The sequence below is a fragment of the Gambusia affinis genome, linkage group LG17, assembly GCF_019740435.1.
Source record: "Gambusia affinis linkage group LG17, SWU_Gaff_1.0, whole genome shotgun sequence".
In the NCBI taxonomy this organism is placed as follows: Eukaryota; Metazoa; Chordata; class Actinopteri; order Cyprinodontiformes; family Poeciliidae; genus Gambusia; species Gambusia affinis.
The window spans coordinates 5326724-5340739 of NC_057884.1; the positions used below are offsets into that span (position 1 = coordinate 5326724).

Here is a 14016-nt window from a genome sequence, read left to right on the forward strand (position 1 = left end):
ATGACATTAATAAAAGATGCTTTGAACCAGATTTAGCTGGAGCTAGCTTCCATCATGAGCAGTTGCGCTAACAAAACTCCCATGCTCAATTTCATAAAACATACAATGAAAGTCCCCATGTACCCTATATACAATTACCAAATAAAGTCATAAAAATGAAACATAAACTGTACTGAATGCCAAACTTCTCCTCTGTCGCCATTAATGACAAAGTTACAGTTTCTATTTTTTAAAGCGGACACTCAGTTCAGTGCTGAGCATTGACAACACAGACTAATTTCGACTTGATCTGCTCTACGTGTAAACGGGTTGGTGAGAAACTCAAAAATCCCATTTGAACACGCTGCACTAAACCACAACGCTCTTCAGTGTGAATGTTTTTACTGAAGGAAGAAGAGTCAAATTTGAACTATTTTAAGTACGAGTGATGCATTTAAAGGTGAATGCAAAAGAAAGTTTTTAAAAGCAAATTCGTTTCTACTGAAATCACGTCAGCCAGACCTGGAGGCAGCAACAACAAAAACCTTCTGTTTGTTTTTGAACTTCTTCGTAAGTCCAAACTTTTGCACTTTTACTTGACCTGTACCAGATTTTTCAATTAGGAAAAAGAGTCGTCTTCCATATATTTAAATGTGGGAAAGCTGGTGGCTAATATAAAACGCTAAAGATGGTTAGAAGAGTAAAATCCAGCTTTATAGTGACTGGGAACAATCACTATAAATTGTTCCCAGGAGGCTAGAAAAATTTACTTTGAATGCATCAACAAATCAAAGCCTTACAAAAGAAAATTACACCGGACATTAGAAATCAGCCTCAAATGTCTTCGCTTTCATTCACTTTTCCTGTTTTTCCTACAGTTTCCAATTTGAAGAGCTTAAAGTTTTTTTCTGTTCCAAAAATAAATAACATTTACAGTAAAACTGTTAAACAGGATCCAAATACAAATTACAGCATTGGCCAAAAACTGATCTATGTTCTCAGTATCCTAGCCTGCTGTGGCCCATTAAACAGTTCTCGACTGCAGTGAAGCAGCAAGTTGAAATATATGTTTCTCAAAAACTTTCGCTGCCACTCTGTAAACATGTTAGGCTTAAATTACCATGGCGACTGTACTCTGCCTCCTCTTTGAAGATGGTGAGTTTGAGTTTCCTCACCTCTGATGTGTTCTGACAAGTACATTTCCCAGGAACCTCTGGGTGCCTTTTCCTGTCAAAAAGTTTTCCGATGCCACATTAAGACACTTCACTGTCAGATCGTTGCTAGCTCTCTTTCTGCATCTGCTCATATGCATCCACGTGATGATTTTCTCCTTTCATCTTAGATTTAAGCTTTAGGTGCAATTTATTTTCTACATATAAGTATCTTCGTGTCATTCTAGCAGCTGATTCCGTACAAAAACATTTGCTGCGGCATTTTTAAAATGCCTGCAAGCTCTTGGGGATGATGATTTGTCAAGGTAGTTTAACAGAGTCTTAGAATAGTCCACCCCAGAGATGAATTGGCATGAATAATTTATTCAAGGATCTTGTGGGAGGTAGACTGTAATGTGTAAATATTTATGCGCCAGACAAACCCAACACCTATTCAAGCTCTGTAGTACAGAGTCCAGTCTAACATCGCTATGCCTCCGCGGACAAAAGGTAAAGATTTTGCTTTTAAACTCTATTTTATATGAGTAAATGAAGCTTTTACAAATGTGATGGCTTCCAAGCGACGGCATAAGGTGTAGAGATGCATTTTATCAAGTCTGCTATCCTTATCTTATTTGTCTCTAGCTGACTGTTGCTGCCTTATCTCACAAACCGCTTTGGTGTCATTCAGATAAACATGGCAAATACCAGGTTTCTCCCCCTCCCCCGTTTCTCCCTTCTGCTTCCCTTAAACATTTAGGATAAGGATCTCATTTTCTAACATCCATTAGCATCCTGCTACAGTCCTAAGACAGGGTTTTAGGTGTCCCTTGCGGCTGACCTGCATGTTTAGATCCAATATCCAGGAAGTGGTTTAATGCATTTGGGCCTCCTGGTTTTACCTTCTGGGTTCACTGCGGATTTCTTTCACTTCAAGTTACAGGGATCATTTGATGGTACTAATTTTGTTAGGGCTGCCACTAACAATTATTTTAGTTCTAGCGATCAATCGAGTGATTGGATAAAAAAAAAATTTCCACAATCTGCAGACTATAAAATACTATGCATTTAATCACTTCAGCCGATTTTATAATAATATATAAACAAAACTAGAAATACGTGAAAATCACAAATAAATACAAATACTGCTCTTTTTTAAATAACATTTTATTGCCTAGGTTGCAATAACATAGTATTCCTTTAGTGAATGCTTGATAATTTTTAGCAAAATATGCGATCAATAAAAAAAAAAAATCCTAACGTGTGAAAATCTTGGTTGTTTATGATCGATTTATTAATTGATCTGTAGTTTATATCTGGATTAATAATTGGCTAGCAAAAAGCACTTAATAGGATAATTTTTTGTCTTTACAGAATTTGAACAGGGGTAAGCTAAAACTAAGTCACATGAGCAATTACCGGTATGCTCCGAGTCTGTCGTTTTTCAGTAATTGGTCTTTTTTGAGTTTGTATACTACTGTTAATCAATCGATTACTAAATTAGTTGACGATTATTTCAATAATCGATTCATCACGATTAATCATCCGGCAAAAAGGCTCACCTGGTTCTCAGACAGCCACATTGCAGTCATCTCATTGAGTTTAGTAAAACTGTAAGGAAGATTCTTTAACCTGTAGCAGAAAAAAAAATATAATAAAAAAAATCATGAAGCTATATTAAAGCAGGTTTTATTTCAGATAAAAATAACTACATTTTCCAAAAGGATACGACTGCGTTTACCATCAGTAGCCAAGAACAGAAGCAAAACAAATTCCTGTAAGACTCACTTGTTGTTGCTCAGATTGATGACTTTGAGCTTCTGCATGTCGCCCATCTCCTCGGGCAAAGACTCCAGCTTGTTGGAATGCAGAAACAGCACCGTCGCGCTCTTCCAGCTGCCCAGCTGCGAGGGGAGCAAACGGGGAACTCATGAGCGATGAGCCGGCGCAGCCAGCTGAGTGGACTGATGGTGATTTACGAAGCGATGAACATGCTCACCTCTGGAGGAAGCTGGGAGAGGAAGTTGTGATCGGCGGCAAAAGTGCGAATGCTGACACACTGGCCGATGGACGCGGGCAAGGCTTCGATCTCGTTGAAGCTGCAGTCCAGCTCGTCGATAGATGTCAGTCTGTTGGTGCGATTCGGGAGGATTTTGACCAAAGTGCGTTTACATTCATGCAGACATTAATTTTCGTCTTTTTCACATTATATTGATATGCTACAACCAAAAGATAAATCTAATGTAGTCGGGGTTGTATATGAATGCAAAGTTGCACAGTTGTGAAAATTGTAAATGTAAAACTTAAGAGTGCACCGACTGCAGTTTTCAGGCCGATCGCCTATTACGGATCTTTAAAAAGCCTGATTTGCTTATTCTGATTTTGGCCCATAATGTTTTTTTTGTCTGAAATGTTGCTAAATATAGCAAGAAAGTCAATGAGTTGGCAACAGCAGAGTGAGTATTGTTAAGTGAAAACATGTAGACACGACCTGGTGGGCGGGTCTGTCAGTCAACTTTTTCTCACAGAAGAGCAAAAGACGACTCTGGTTGATTTTTAGACCTTAGCTGAGGTAGATGAGGTCGATGGATAAGACCGGCATCACATTTAAGTATTGGCTGATTACTGATCTCCCAAAATGAAGGAAATTGGGGTCGACGTGTCGGTACACCCCTGGTAAAAACCTGAAAACTGGTATAAAAGAATAAGGCAAGAAAAGCTGCTGAGGTGTCATGCACTCTATCAGTTCTTTGGTTTGGGTCTTTATGGAATAGAGGCAAAGACAAAGCAGTTGGCAAAAAAAAAAATTAATAAATGAACAAAAATTATGCAAAATCAGAACAGCCAGGTCAGGCTTATTCAAGACAGGTGATCGGCAAGAAAACTGCAAATGGTTCATCCTTTAATCTGCATCAAAACATTTTGAAAAAATTAATCTCTAGATGCATAAATCTGACACACTCCAAAAACAAGCAGCTGTATTTAAGGCAAGTTTTTTTAAAAAACATGCTTCTGACTCATATATATATATATATTCTATAAATAATATTTACTAATGTTTGAGAAGAGTTTGTATATTAACATTTGTTATATTGTCATGATATGATGGATAAATGTTTGATTAATTGCTTAATCACTCAAGAAAACAACAACTAGTAATGGAAGAAATCTGTTTTGAACATAAAGGACCTGGTTAACACAACTCTGACCAAAATCACAGAGCAAAGGGAGTTTATCAAACAAAATATAAAAGTATAAACAAAAAAGATAAAAAAAATAAAAAATAGAAAAAGAGCGTGCGGAGACTAAAATCCTTCCAGGGGATTAAGCTAAATCATAGGCTTTGTCACATAATCTGTGACAAAGCACACAAGGAAATGCATTCTGACATATGGGATAATTGACAGTGTTTGGAAACAACAAAAAGGGGGGAAACAATTATTTTGCAGCTGCAAATGTATTTGTCGGTTAAGGTAGATTTAGGTATTTGATGGATGTGGGATTGAAATGGTATTAAATGGAATTTTATCTTGGTACTCTATCTTTGCAGTAGATTGAGTCACTATGTGCGTCCATATTCAGCAGCAGTTGCATGCATCTGTCTGCTGTGCATAAGATCAACTTCTGAAAAGTTAAAACTGTTTTAGTCGATTCGAAATTCGTCTGAGGATTCACCATGAGCTCCTTCTCAGAACAGTCTTGCAACAAAACCACAAGACTCAGTTAATGTGATTTAGTCCACAAAGTAAAAACCAGAGGAATTTAATATATTAAACAATTCAAAAGAAGCACAATCATAATGTTCTGTGGGAATATCCGATTTAACCCCCAGAGTTTATCTGATCAGTGACCGGATGATGGAAATTGCACAATAATCCACTGATCTCGGTTTTATTCTGGCGATTATTTCAAAGCTACTGCCGCAACACTCAACACTCACCCCCCGATGGAGTCCGGCAAATACATCAGCTGGTTTTCGTCCACCTTCAGCGTCGTCAGTTTCTTGAAAGAGCCTTAAGACAGGAAAAAAGAGAGACTGAATCAGGAAGAGGAAGACAACAATCCAGGATAGCTATTGATTATCACTTGCTGTTAAACCACAAAGAGGAGGCTCCATTAGAGCAGTTAATTAGATTCGCTAATACCGACATCAATACTGTATTAAGCTTAGAAGTACTCAGCTCTGTCACCAACAGAAGTACGAAGCAACTCAGACAATCAATGTAACAGATTTGACAAGATTTTGACTTTTTTATCTGATATATTTCTTTCAAAACTTTAACTTGGAGATATGCCTGCTGCTCTATATTTTGAACTGTTACATAAATCATCCTTCCTTCCATAAGTAAGCCAGCTCTGTGACTGTCCCACTTAGCAGGAACCTTCAAAATCTTAATACGTTTTGTAACAGACTTTCATCGAACAAGGTGCAAGCGAACTGTAATCCTCACCAATGGAGCCGGGAAGCTGTGTGAGGGCATTGTTTGAGAGCAGGAGGTCCTGCAGGTTCTCACAGCCGGAGAGTTTTTCATCCACCATTTCCAAGTTGTTCTTCGACACATCCAGATAAACCAGCTGTTTCAGCATCCCCAGCATCTGGACGGACGGGAGGCGGCATGTGGAAAAAGATAAGTAAATCAATCAATAAACAGAAGAGGGTGTCAAGAGAAACATCATCTTAGCTGTGGAATACATTCACTAGTCTGAAGTTTCATATTTTGAAAGCAAAAAAAAAAAAAAAAAAAAACCAAACCCCACACATTTCACATGTATTGAAAGATTTGCAGCCAACCCTTTCGTTTTATATGCTTGACGGACTTCATTGCTAATAAAAGGCCAGTCTGTGATTACAGCTGATGCTGCTGAAATGCTTCCAGCAGAACTAATGCTCTGACCCACTTTACAGCAAAGCAGGGCCATTTGGATGAAAAATAAGGATCTCATAAAATGAATTCTGAGTATCCATACATCGGGATGAATCATTAACGTCTAAAAAAAAAAAAGAAAGAAAAAAAAAGGAAACACTGCAGATTTTCAGGACACTTTTTTTAGACACACTCAAGCAGAAAAGAAAAGCTCTACGTAAAGAAGGAAAAACATAAATTTGACAAACGGCTTCGGTGAAATCTGCTGAAAACACAACTCAAATTTGTTTTTTGTTGTTTTTTTTTTTACCCCAGGAAGAAAAGTCAGTTTGTTCCCATCCATCCACAGCTCCTTGAGTCCATTCAGGTTCTCCAACACCTCAGGCTACAGATCAGAAAACACTTTTAAAAGTTTTGTTGGAAAGATATGCAACATTTTACAGCTCTGCTATAAAATATTAGTGAAAAAAAGAAAGCAGGCTAATTAAGAGAGCGGGGAGACGCTGTCACCTCCAGAGAGGTGGAGCGCTTTGGGCAGCGACAGACTGACAGCTACTCACCACTTCAGTGAACTCATTACTCCCCATGTCCAACCTCTCCAGCTGTGTGAGCTTCTGCATGCTCCTATTGACACACGAGATGATGCACATTCAAAAACCGAGCCACAGAAATGTCTAAAATGCCATACGGGATTTATGCGACACGCGCAATAATGACTGCAAATCCATGTGCTGGTCCTAAATCAAAAAGCGAAGTCAAGAGCAAAAGCTGCGGCTGCAAGCGATGTGGAACATACGCTAGGAAAAGCAAGCCAAGGAAGAAGAAAAATAAGAGAAAAAGTTAATTTTTTTTTATTTTTACATTTTTGGATATTCTCCCGCCACTTGACTAATGAACGATATGTGGAAATATATTTAGCTTTTGGAGCTTAGTTGTGACAGAATCGCATTTTAAATGAAGGAAAATGTGACGTATGCTCGCCCTGAGACAGGCTCCACAATCTGCTTCACACATTCAGGTCACCGGCTGCCATTGGCAGCTACACTGTAAACAGGTAGATAAAAACCAGGACTATTCAGCTGCTTGTTGTTTTGACGTTATTTGACCGACTGATAACTGCAAAAACAAAACGGAAAGGCGTGTATACTTTCTAAAATAAAATGGAAAAAAAAAAAAAGTCTCGAGTCTTTAAACTTGATGACATCCAATCCAAAAACACATCACAGACGGCAATTTAAAGAAAAAAAGAGCAATCTGAACAATGGTGCAGGCATCTTCACAGATTTGTTTTACTTTTTTTTTGTGTGATCAATGTTTTTTGTTATAATAAGCTGAAATCAGGGGTTTGAAATCACTGAGTTTTGAAATCACTAAGTTTTGATTAAAGAATGGAAATTAACAAAAACATCAAGAACAGCTGCAATACCAAGTGGAAAGTTGGAGATGTCTCACCAACCCAGATCTCTAGTATAAATTAAATATGGCCGACTTGTATTTAAAATGTCCCAAAATGCATCTCATTAAATCTTTCACACACTGTATTATATAATCTCTTAACATGGTAATTACAGTGTTTATAACACCAAACATAAGGAAATACATTATTGTCATTTAGCATTTCAGTAGCTGCGTTTCCATTGACCATTTAATTGAGCAAGTTGACATTTCAAAAGTAAAGTGGCTCAATGGAAACACGGCAATTTCGAAAAAAAAACAAAAAAACAACCCAATGTTTTTCGATAAAAAGTTTTGGCATTAGAACGAGCCCTTGTTTTGGCCTTGTTGAAATTGGTTTATATTACAAAACAGCACTGGAAACACTTTCTTGACAATTACTGACGTAGTTTTGAGCACATATGTAATGGAAACGCAGCTAGAGATAAATTCCACAATTTTTAAACCTGAAGCTGAAACATGGTGACTGGTCGACTCTGTCCATTTGCCATTTTGTGCATTTTAATGTGGGTTATTTTAGGGGTGCACCAATAGATCAGTTGACCAATAAAACAGCCACAATTTCCTTAATTTTGGGACACTCTCATAACAAACTAATCTTATCCACCGATCTTATCTACCTCTGAAAAGGTCTGAAAATCAAGCGCTGATAAATTGGGCAACCAGAAAGTCACTATATTTAGCAATTTCTTAGATAAAAAAAAAGAAAAGACAGAAAATCAAATCAGGTTTTTTAAAGATTGATGACTGGCCAAAAAATTGCAAATGGCCTCCGATTGTTTTGCATCCAACATGTTTGAACATTTACGTAACAACAACGAATGCCTGTCGTTCTCGGAGTGAATTAATATCCAACTTCAGTTAGTTTAGCTCAGTTTAACTCAAAATGTGGCTTGATGATGTCATAGTTAATAACTTAAATGATCTAAACAAGGATCTGAAGCAAACTAAGAGGAAATGGGGCGCTATGTAAAGTTTTCTGGAAAATGGAAGTGCTCAGGAGATTTCAGCTTTTGTTTATGACCATTCAGCTTCATAATTTCTGAAAAATAATTAGAGGAACATATTTCTACATTAAGAACTAAGCCAATAAAAAACAAAATACTGTTTGATAAGGCCTCTAGTCGAGGGAATGAGCAGTGTTACCTTGAACTTGACTCATATTTCAGTGCAGGATGGAGTGCTTGAGGCCCACCGCTGTGGAATTTCTGTTTTCCTTTCATGCGCGTCCCATAAAGCAATGCTATCAGACTCACTGCACCAATTATAAATATAATTTAAAACCTCTAAGCAACGAGGTTCAGCGTAAAATCGTTACTCATGACAAAGAAAGCAAGTATTTGCCAGCTTTCCCATATTACTACGTCGAAGTTGGCCAGAACCTGAGCTGCCTTCGCAGGTTGAAATGGGGGTAAGAACAAACTGTGCTAGCTCAACTAGAAAGTGGGGTCACTGGTGGAGATAAATCTCAACCACCTCGTGACTCAATTGTGTGACGAGCCCTCTTTAAACGTTCAGTTCATTAATGTAACAAACGAGGGGAAAAGATACCAAACTTTTCGTATGGAAACCCGGAGAAAGACTTCTGCCACGGCCCTTTATTTGCGCGCAAGTGTGTTTACATCTGCGACGTGCTTGCGTGTTGCTCTGGCAACCTTCCCGATCATTAGTCCTTTTCTTTTGTCGGGCCTCCAGCTCCTAACAGGTCTGTCCTGTGTCACATAAACACAGCGAAGAGAAAGGGAAAAAAAAAAAAAAAAAGAAGAAGAAGAAAAAGACGATCCGCTGACGGGCCGCACCGCGAGCACCGGCCCGACCTGTCAGTCACTGACAACAGTGAGCATGAGAACAAAAGGAAACTCTGCCAGAGGAAGGAAGAACTTAAAGGAAAGTAGGGAAGTGCGGTTTTGCAGAGGAAATGGGAAGGGCATGAAATGATGCAGTAAGTGAAGCATGAAAGAGAGAGAGAGAGAGAAAGAGTGAGAAAATGATTGAAAAAAAGAATCTAACTTTGGTGAAAAGCACTGGGAGCCTTCGCTAATATTTGTGGGACATTCAGTCCCCCCCACCACCACCACCTACCCCCCCCCCCTGTGAAAAGGGTGAAATAATCCTCACCCCTGTGAGTTAGCTGGGGATTATAAAACCTGTCACAGCAAGTGGCCAAATGGGGGGGCAGGGAGAGGCCTTTATGTAACACAGTGGAATTCAATACGGGAAGAACGGGAGGAAATAAAAAAAAAAAAAGGGAGGTTGGATGAAGTACAAAACAGAGATGTATTAGAGGACCAAGAGACAGTGATAAAGACCAGCATTAAATATAACGGATGGATAACTTTATAGGAAAATGCTTTGGATATTTGTTGGATGACAAACCACCTACTTTGGCAGCATCTTTAACTGGTTCTCCCTCAACTCCAGGATCTGCAGCTTAGTCAGCCTGCAACCAGAAAGAGAGTCGGAGTTAAATTTTTCTCCAAATATGTTACAACCTTTGAGCTTAGGATGCAGCTGTTTGTGTCTCATTAAAGTTGAGTCGCAATTGGAAAATGTACATAAAAAAAACAACACAACGCAATAAAAGTACAACTCAGGATGTGATGCACAGAGCTGGTATCGTGGAACTACAAAAATCGACCTCGCCATGATGTAAGGATGACGCTTTTACACAACACCCAGCTTTCACAGTAGACTGCATCATGAAAGTACATTTCTCTAAGTGGTTGTTTTAATCAAAGCAACCATATTATTTCAAATGGTTCCCAACATTTTGGATTTTTAATAACTTATTTAAAGTTTTGCCAGATGGATTTTAAATTGTCCCTTTTTCTTTGTAAATATTTCAAAAATAATTCATAGAAAGTCTGTTAGATATACTGGAAGCCTCAGTCACTAATTGATAGAAAACTTTATGTATTTTCTGATCTGTGTATAGACTACACATAAGCACTGCCAGTTGGGGAAACACCAACACTCTTTAGTGTGCAAGTGGTTACTGTAGGAAGAACATTCAAATCCATTTAATTTTCCACCTCAAGATGGGATTTGGTCAAAAAGTCCAAAGCAGTGAGGGGTCAATCAGTCACCGTTAGGCTCCTGACTCGCCAAACAAGTTCAAAGTTCAATATATTGTTCCAAAGTCTGGCTAGAAATTCAGTTATTTAATAAAGAAAATAAATTACATGTTTTAAAGTTATAACTTTCATGGCAGAAGAAGGGTTTAGATAAATACTTAATGAAGCAAATTTAGGTTAATCCATTAGTTTGTGGACTATTCTTGTTGTCAAAAAATAGATCCTTAGTTACTGCAATCTTGTTTATTGTTAGGCAAGAAGTGACCAAAGTTAGACAACAAAGGAGAACTTGGCTCAAAAATTGAGGAGGAACATTTATCTATTTCAGAGGATGACTATTGATGAGATCATTTTTAGAAGGAGGGAAGATCAAAAGAGGTCAATATAATAACAGTGAGAATTAGCTCAGTATGCCAAAAGTCACGTTGACATGTTTTGAGTATATTGAAATAGTTCTATTCAATAATTAGACAAAACATCCTGATGAGTGTCGTTTGTCAGAGTAAAGGTGCCTTTTAAAAATAGCCTTTAAACATACTTATTATGAAGCCCACATTTCTGTATTAAATATGCTTTTATTATATTATATTATATATGCTTTTATATTACATCTTTCTGATGTAATATTCTAATATCAAATGGCATGTTTTTGTTAGCTGTAGATGGAGTTGCTCTTGAAAAATAATTAATTAAGATTTTGACTTGACTAAATGTAGAGTTTCAATTGTTGATTCTTTGTTGCATGACTGAGTTTTAGGATGTAAAACACTTTGAAATGCTGAAATGTGCTATACTAAAATTGCTATGATAAAATTTGCAGAAAATTTTTATTTAAAATGTTGGTTAAAAAAAAAAGAGCAAAATAATAATTTTCAACTATACACAGCAGATGGATTTAAAACAAAAGCCAACAGAAACAAAAGACGATTTTAACTTAAGTTTCTTGTGTTTACAAATTGCTCTGCAATATGAACTGGAAAGCAAACCGACCTGCCAAACGAGGCTGGTAAAAACTCAAGGAAGGCATCGTTCAGGTAGAGCTGCGTCAGACTCATGAGCTGAGTGAAACTCTCTGGGAGCCTGGCAAAATACAACAGCAGACAGCATTACAGCACAAAAAGCCTCTGACAAGGTTCTTCAAAATCAGAATACCTGGAAGTTTTAATACGCGTTTGACATTCTAGTAAAATGGGAATGTGCACTCACTTGGAAATAGGATTCACGCTGGCTTCTACAACAGTAAGGACTTTGCAGTTCTTGATGTTTTCTGGAAACTCTTGGATACCTTGAGGGAAATGATTTAAAAAAAAAATAAAATAAAAAAATCAGTCACTTAAAACTGCAAAAATGTGTTTCCACGCCCCCTAGGGGGAAAAAAAGAAGCCATTTCACAGCAGTGTTTGCACTGTTTAATTTTACGAGCTTTTTCTAAGCACAAACAATAAAAAAAAAATAAAAAAAAATTACATCTGAAATATTTGTTTTTAACCAAAGAGAGAGCTCACTGGAACATAAAAGAACAGAAGGGGGGAGGGAAAAAAAAAAAAACGCCACTGAATGTCAGTCTGCAAGTTCTCACCAAAACAATGTTTAAACTACTTTGTTTTGTGTCTATGACACTTAGGCTGAAGTGTTTGTGTTCAAGGACAAGTTGTTTTTAATGTAATCAAGACTCAAGAAGCTCTGGTTCATGATAAAAAAAAAAGAAAAGAAAAGAGAAAAACGGGCGGTAAGATACAAAACCATGTTTGTTCTCAATCCTCGTTTATTTTAAGTTAAATGTTTAAAGGACTGGTGCAGTTACAGCAAAACTGTTTTTAAAAGGATGCCATTGAAGGCTTGAGAATTTGATAAGGTTGTTTATTTAAAGGGGTGTCAAACTCGTTTTCATTTTGGATCACGTGAAGATCATGAATGATCTTAAAGGGCCGGCTGTGTCAGAATGCATTGATAAAACCCGTTAAAATATCAATCAATTGCTATGGCTGCATTTAATAAATACTTCTGAAAAGGAAATACTGAACATGGTTTCACAATGTTCAGGATTTTTATGATTCCCTATTTATGATTGTTTTTGGGATTTCTATGCAATCAAAATCACTGATTTTGTGGAGCTAATTTTGAAATATTTACACCATTTGGCCATAAATATGATGGAAAATGTGACCTTTTGTCATTTTGCGTATTGATCACAGACTATAATTTGACACTGATTAAGACTGCATTAAACCATGTCAAATTAAGGCAAAAATCTAGTAATAAAAATGCTTCAGTTTTACTTTATTTTTTAATAAATAACAACCTTAAACGTTTGAAAGGCTCTCCTTTTCAGCTGCACTCAACTCTGATACTCAAATAAAATGTGCTGCTGTTCAGGTGGGAGAATCTCTTGACGCAGCAGCTATTAGTCACACTCCACACACACCTTTATGGAAGAGTGGCAAGAGGAAAGCTATTGCTCAAAGGAAGCCATGTTTGTTATTCGACACAAACCATAATAGGGGACAGGGGATTGAAGCTCGTCAGAGGAGGGCAAAAAGGAACTTTCTGGCCAATTTGCTAAACAATGGACTACAATTTTACCTTCCAGCAGGACAATAATCCTAAACATGGGTGACCCGATGTAAGACCTAAATCCAATCGAGATTTTGTGGCAAATCTCATTTTTGTTTAGAATGAATTTTCATCCAATATGAATTGAGTGATTTTTCCAAAGGACGAGCAAAAAGGTCCAGTTGTGCAAAGCTAGCAGAGATGCACTTCTAAAACACGAGCACCAACTTAAGAGTGGCTGGCTGGAACAGCACACGCACAATTTTTCTAATCCGTTTAGGCCTAGCATCATTTTTGCGCCACCACAATAACACGGTACTTTGTGTCACATAATATCAAGTTGCATTAAAGTAGGAAGTTTTTACCGTGACAAGAAAGGCAAATCTCCAACAACTTCACAACTTCATCAAACTGTTTCAATGGGTTGCATTATGTGTTCTCCAGTCACATGGAATCATCTTATAGCACCACCAGGTAGCTGTGTTACCTTCAGTTGTTATAAAAATGTGGTATGCATCAAATGTGACTTAAATGAAATTTTGCTTGCCGATTTAACGCCTTGAAATTGGGGTCTCTGTTGAAAAACTCTTGCTGTTTTTGAAACGCCGCTTTCAGGAAGTCAGCACAACATGGCTCCTGAATTAACCCTTTAATAGAATTTTTGCCAACGTTTCACTGAGAGGTAGCTCATATAATGAGCTCAGCAGATGCGCAGTTCCACCAGGTGTTTGCTAATTGCTGCTGGCTAGTCTGAAGGAGTGGGGTAGGGGAGTCGCAGGGCGAAGGGAGTTCTGTGGAAGCTAACAGAAGGAGTTTCGTCCTTGAATGTGGTGTTCGGTCCCCCACAGGACAGCTGAGTAGTTGCCAGGGGAGACTAATGGATGGATGAAAAAATCAAAACAACACTCCAGGAATGTTTTTGATGAGAGAACAACATCA

General features: G+C 37.7%; 1 protein-coding gene across 4 annotated transcripts in view; it reads right to left on the reverse strand.

Annotated features, from left to right (window-relative positions):
- Positions 1-14016, reverse strand: part of erbin (erbb2 interacting protein) — a 56320-nt gene that overhangs the window by 15221 nt on the left and 27083 nt on the right. For all 4 annotated transcript variants that reach the window (XM_044095861.1, XM_044095860.1, XM_044095859.1 and 1 more), the window contains 10 exons: positions 11731-11809; positions 11515-11604; positions 9834-9890; positions 6556-6619; positions 6306-6380; positions 5582-5726; positions 5071-5143; positions 3130-3259; positions 2919-3034; positions 2693-2762 (listed from right to left, as the gene is read on the reverse strand). In XM_044095861.1, the coding sequence (XP_043951796.1) occupies positions 2693-2762; positions 2919-3034; positions 3130-3259; positions 5071-5143; positions 5582-5726; positions 6306-6380; positions 6556-6619; positions 9834-9890; positions 11515-11604; positions 11731-11809 (899 nt within the window). The remainder of the gene's footprint in view (positions 1-2692; positions 2763-2918; positions 3035-3129; positions 3260-5070; positions 5144-5581; positions 5727-6305; positions 6381-6555; positions 6620-9833; positions 9891-11514; positions 11605-11730; positions 11810-14016) is intronic.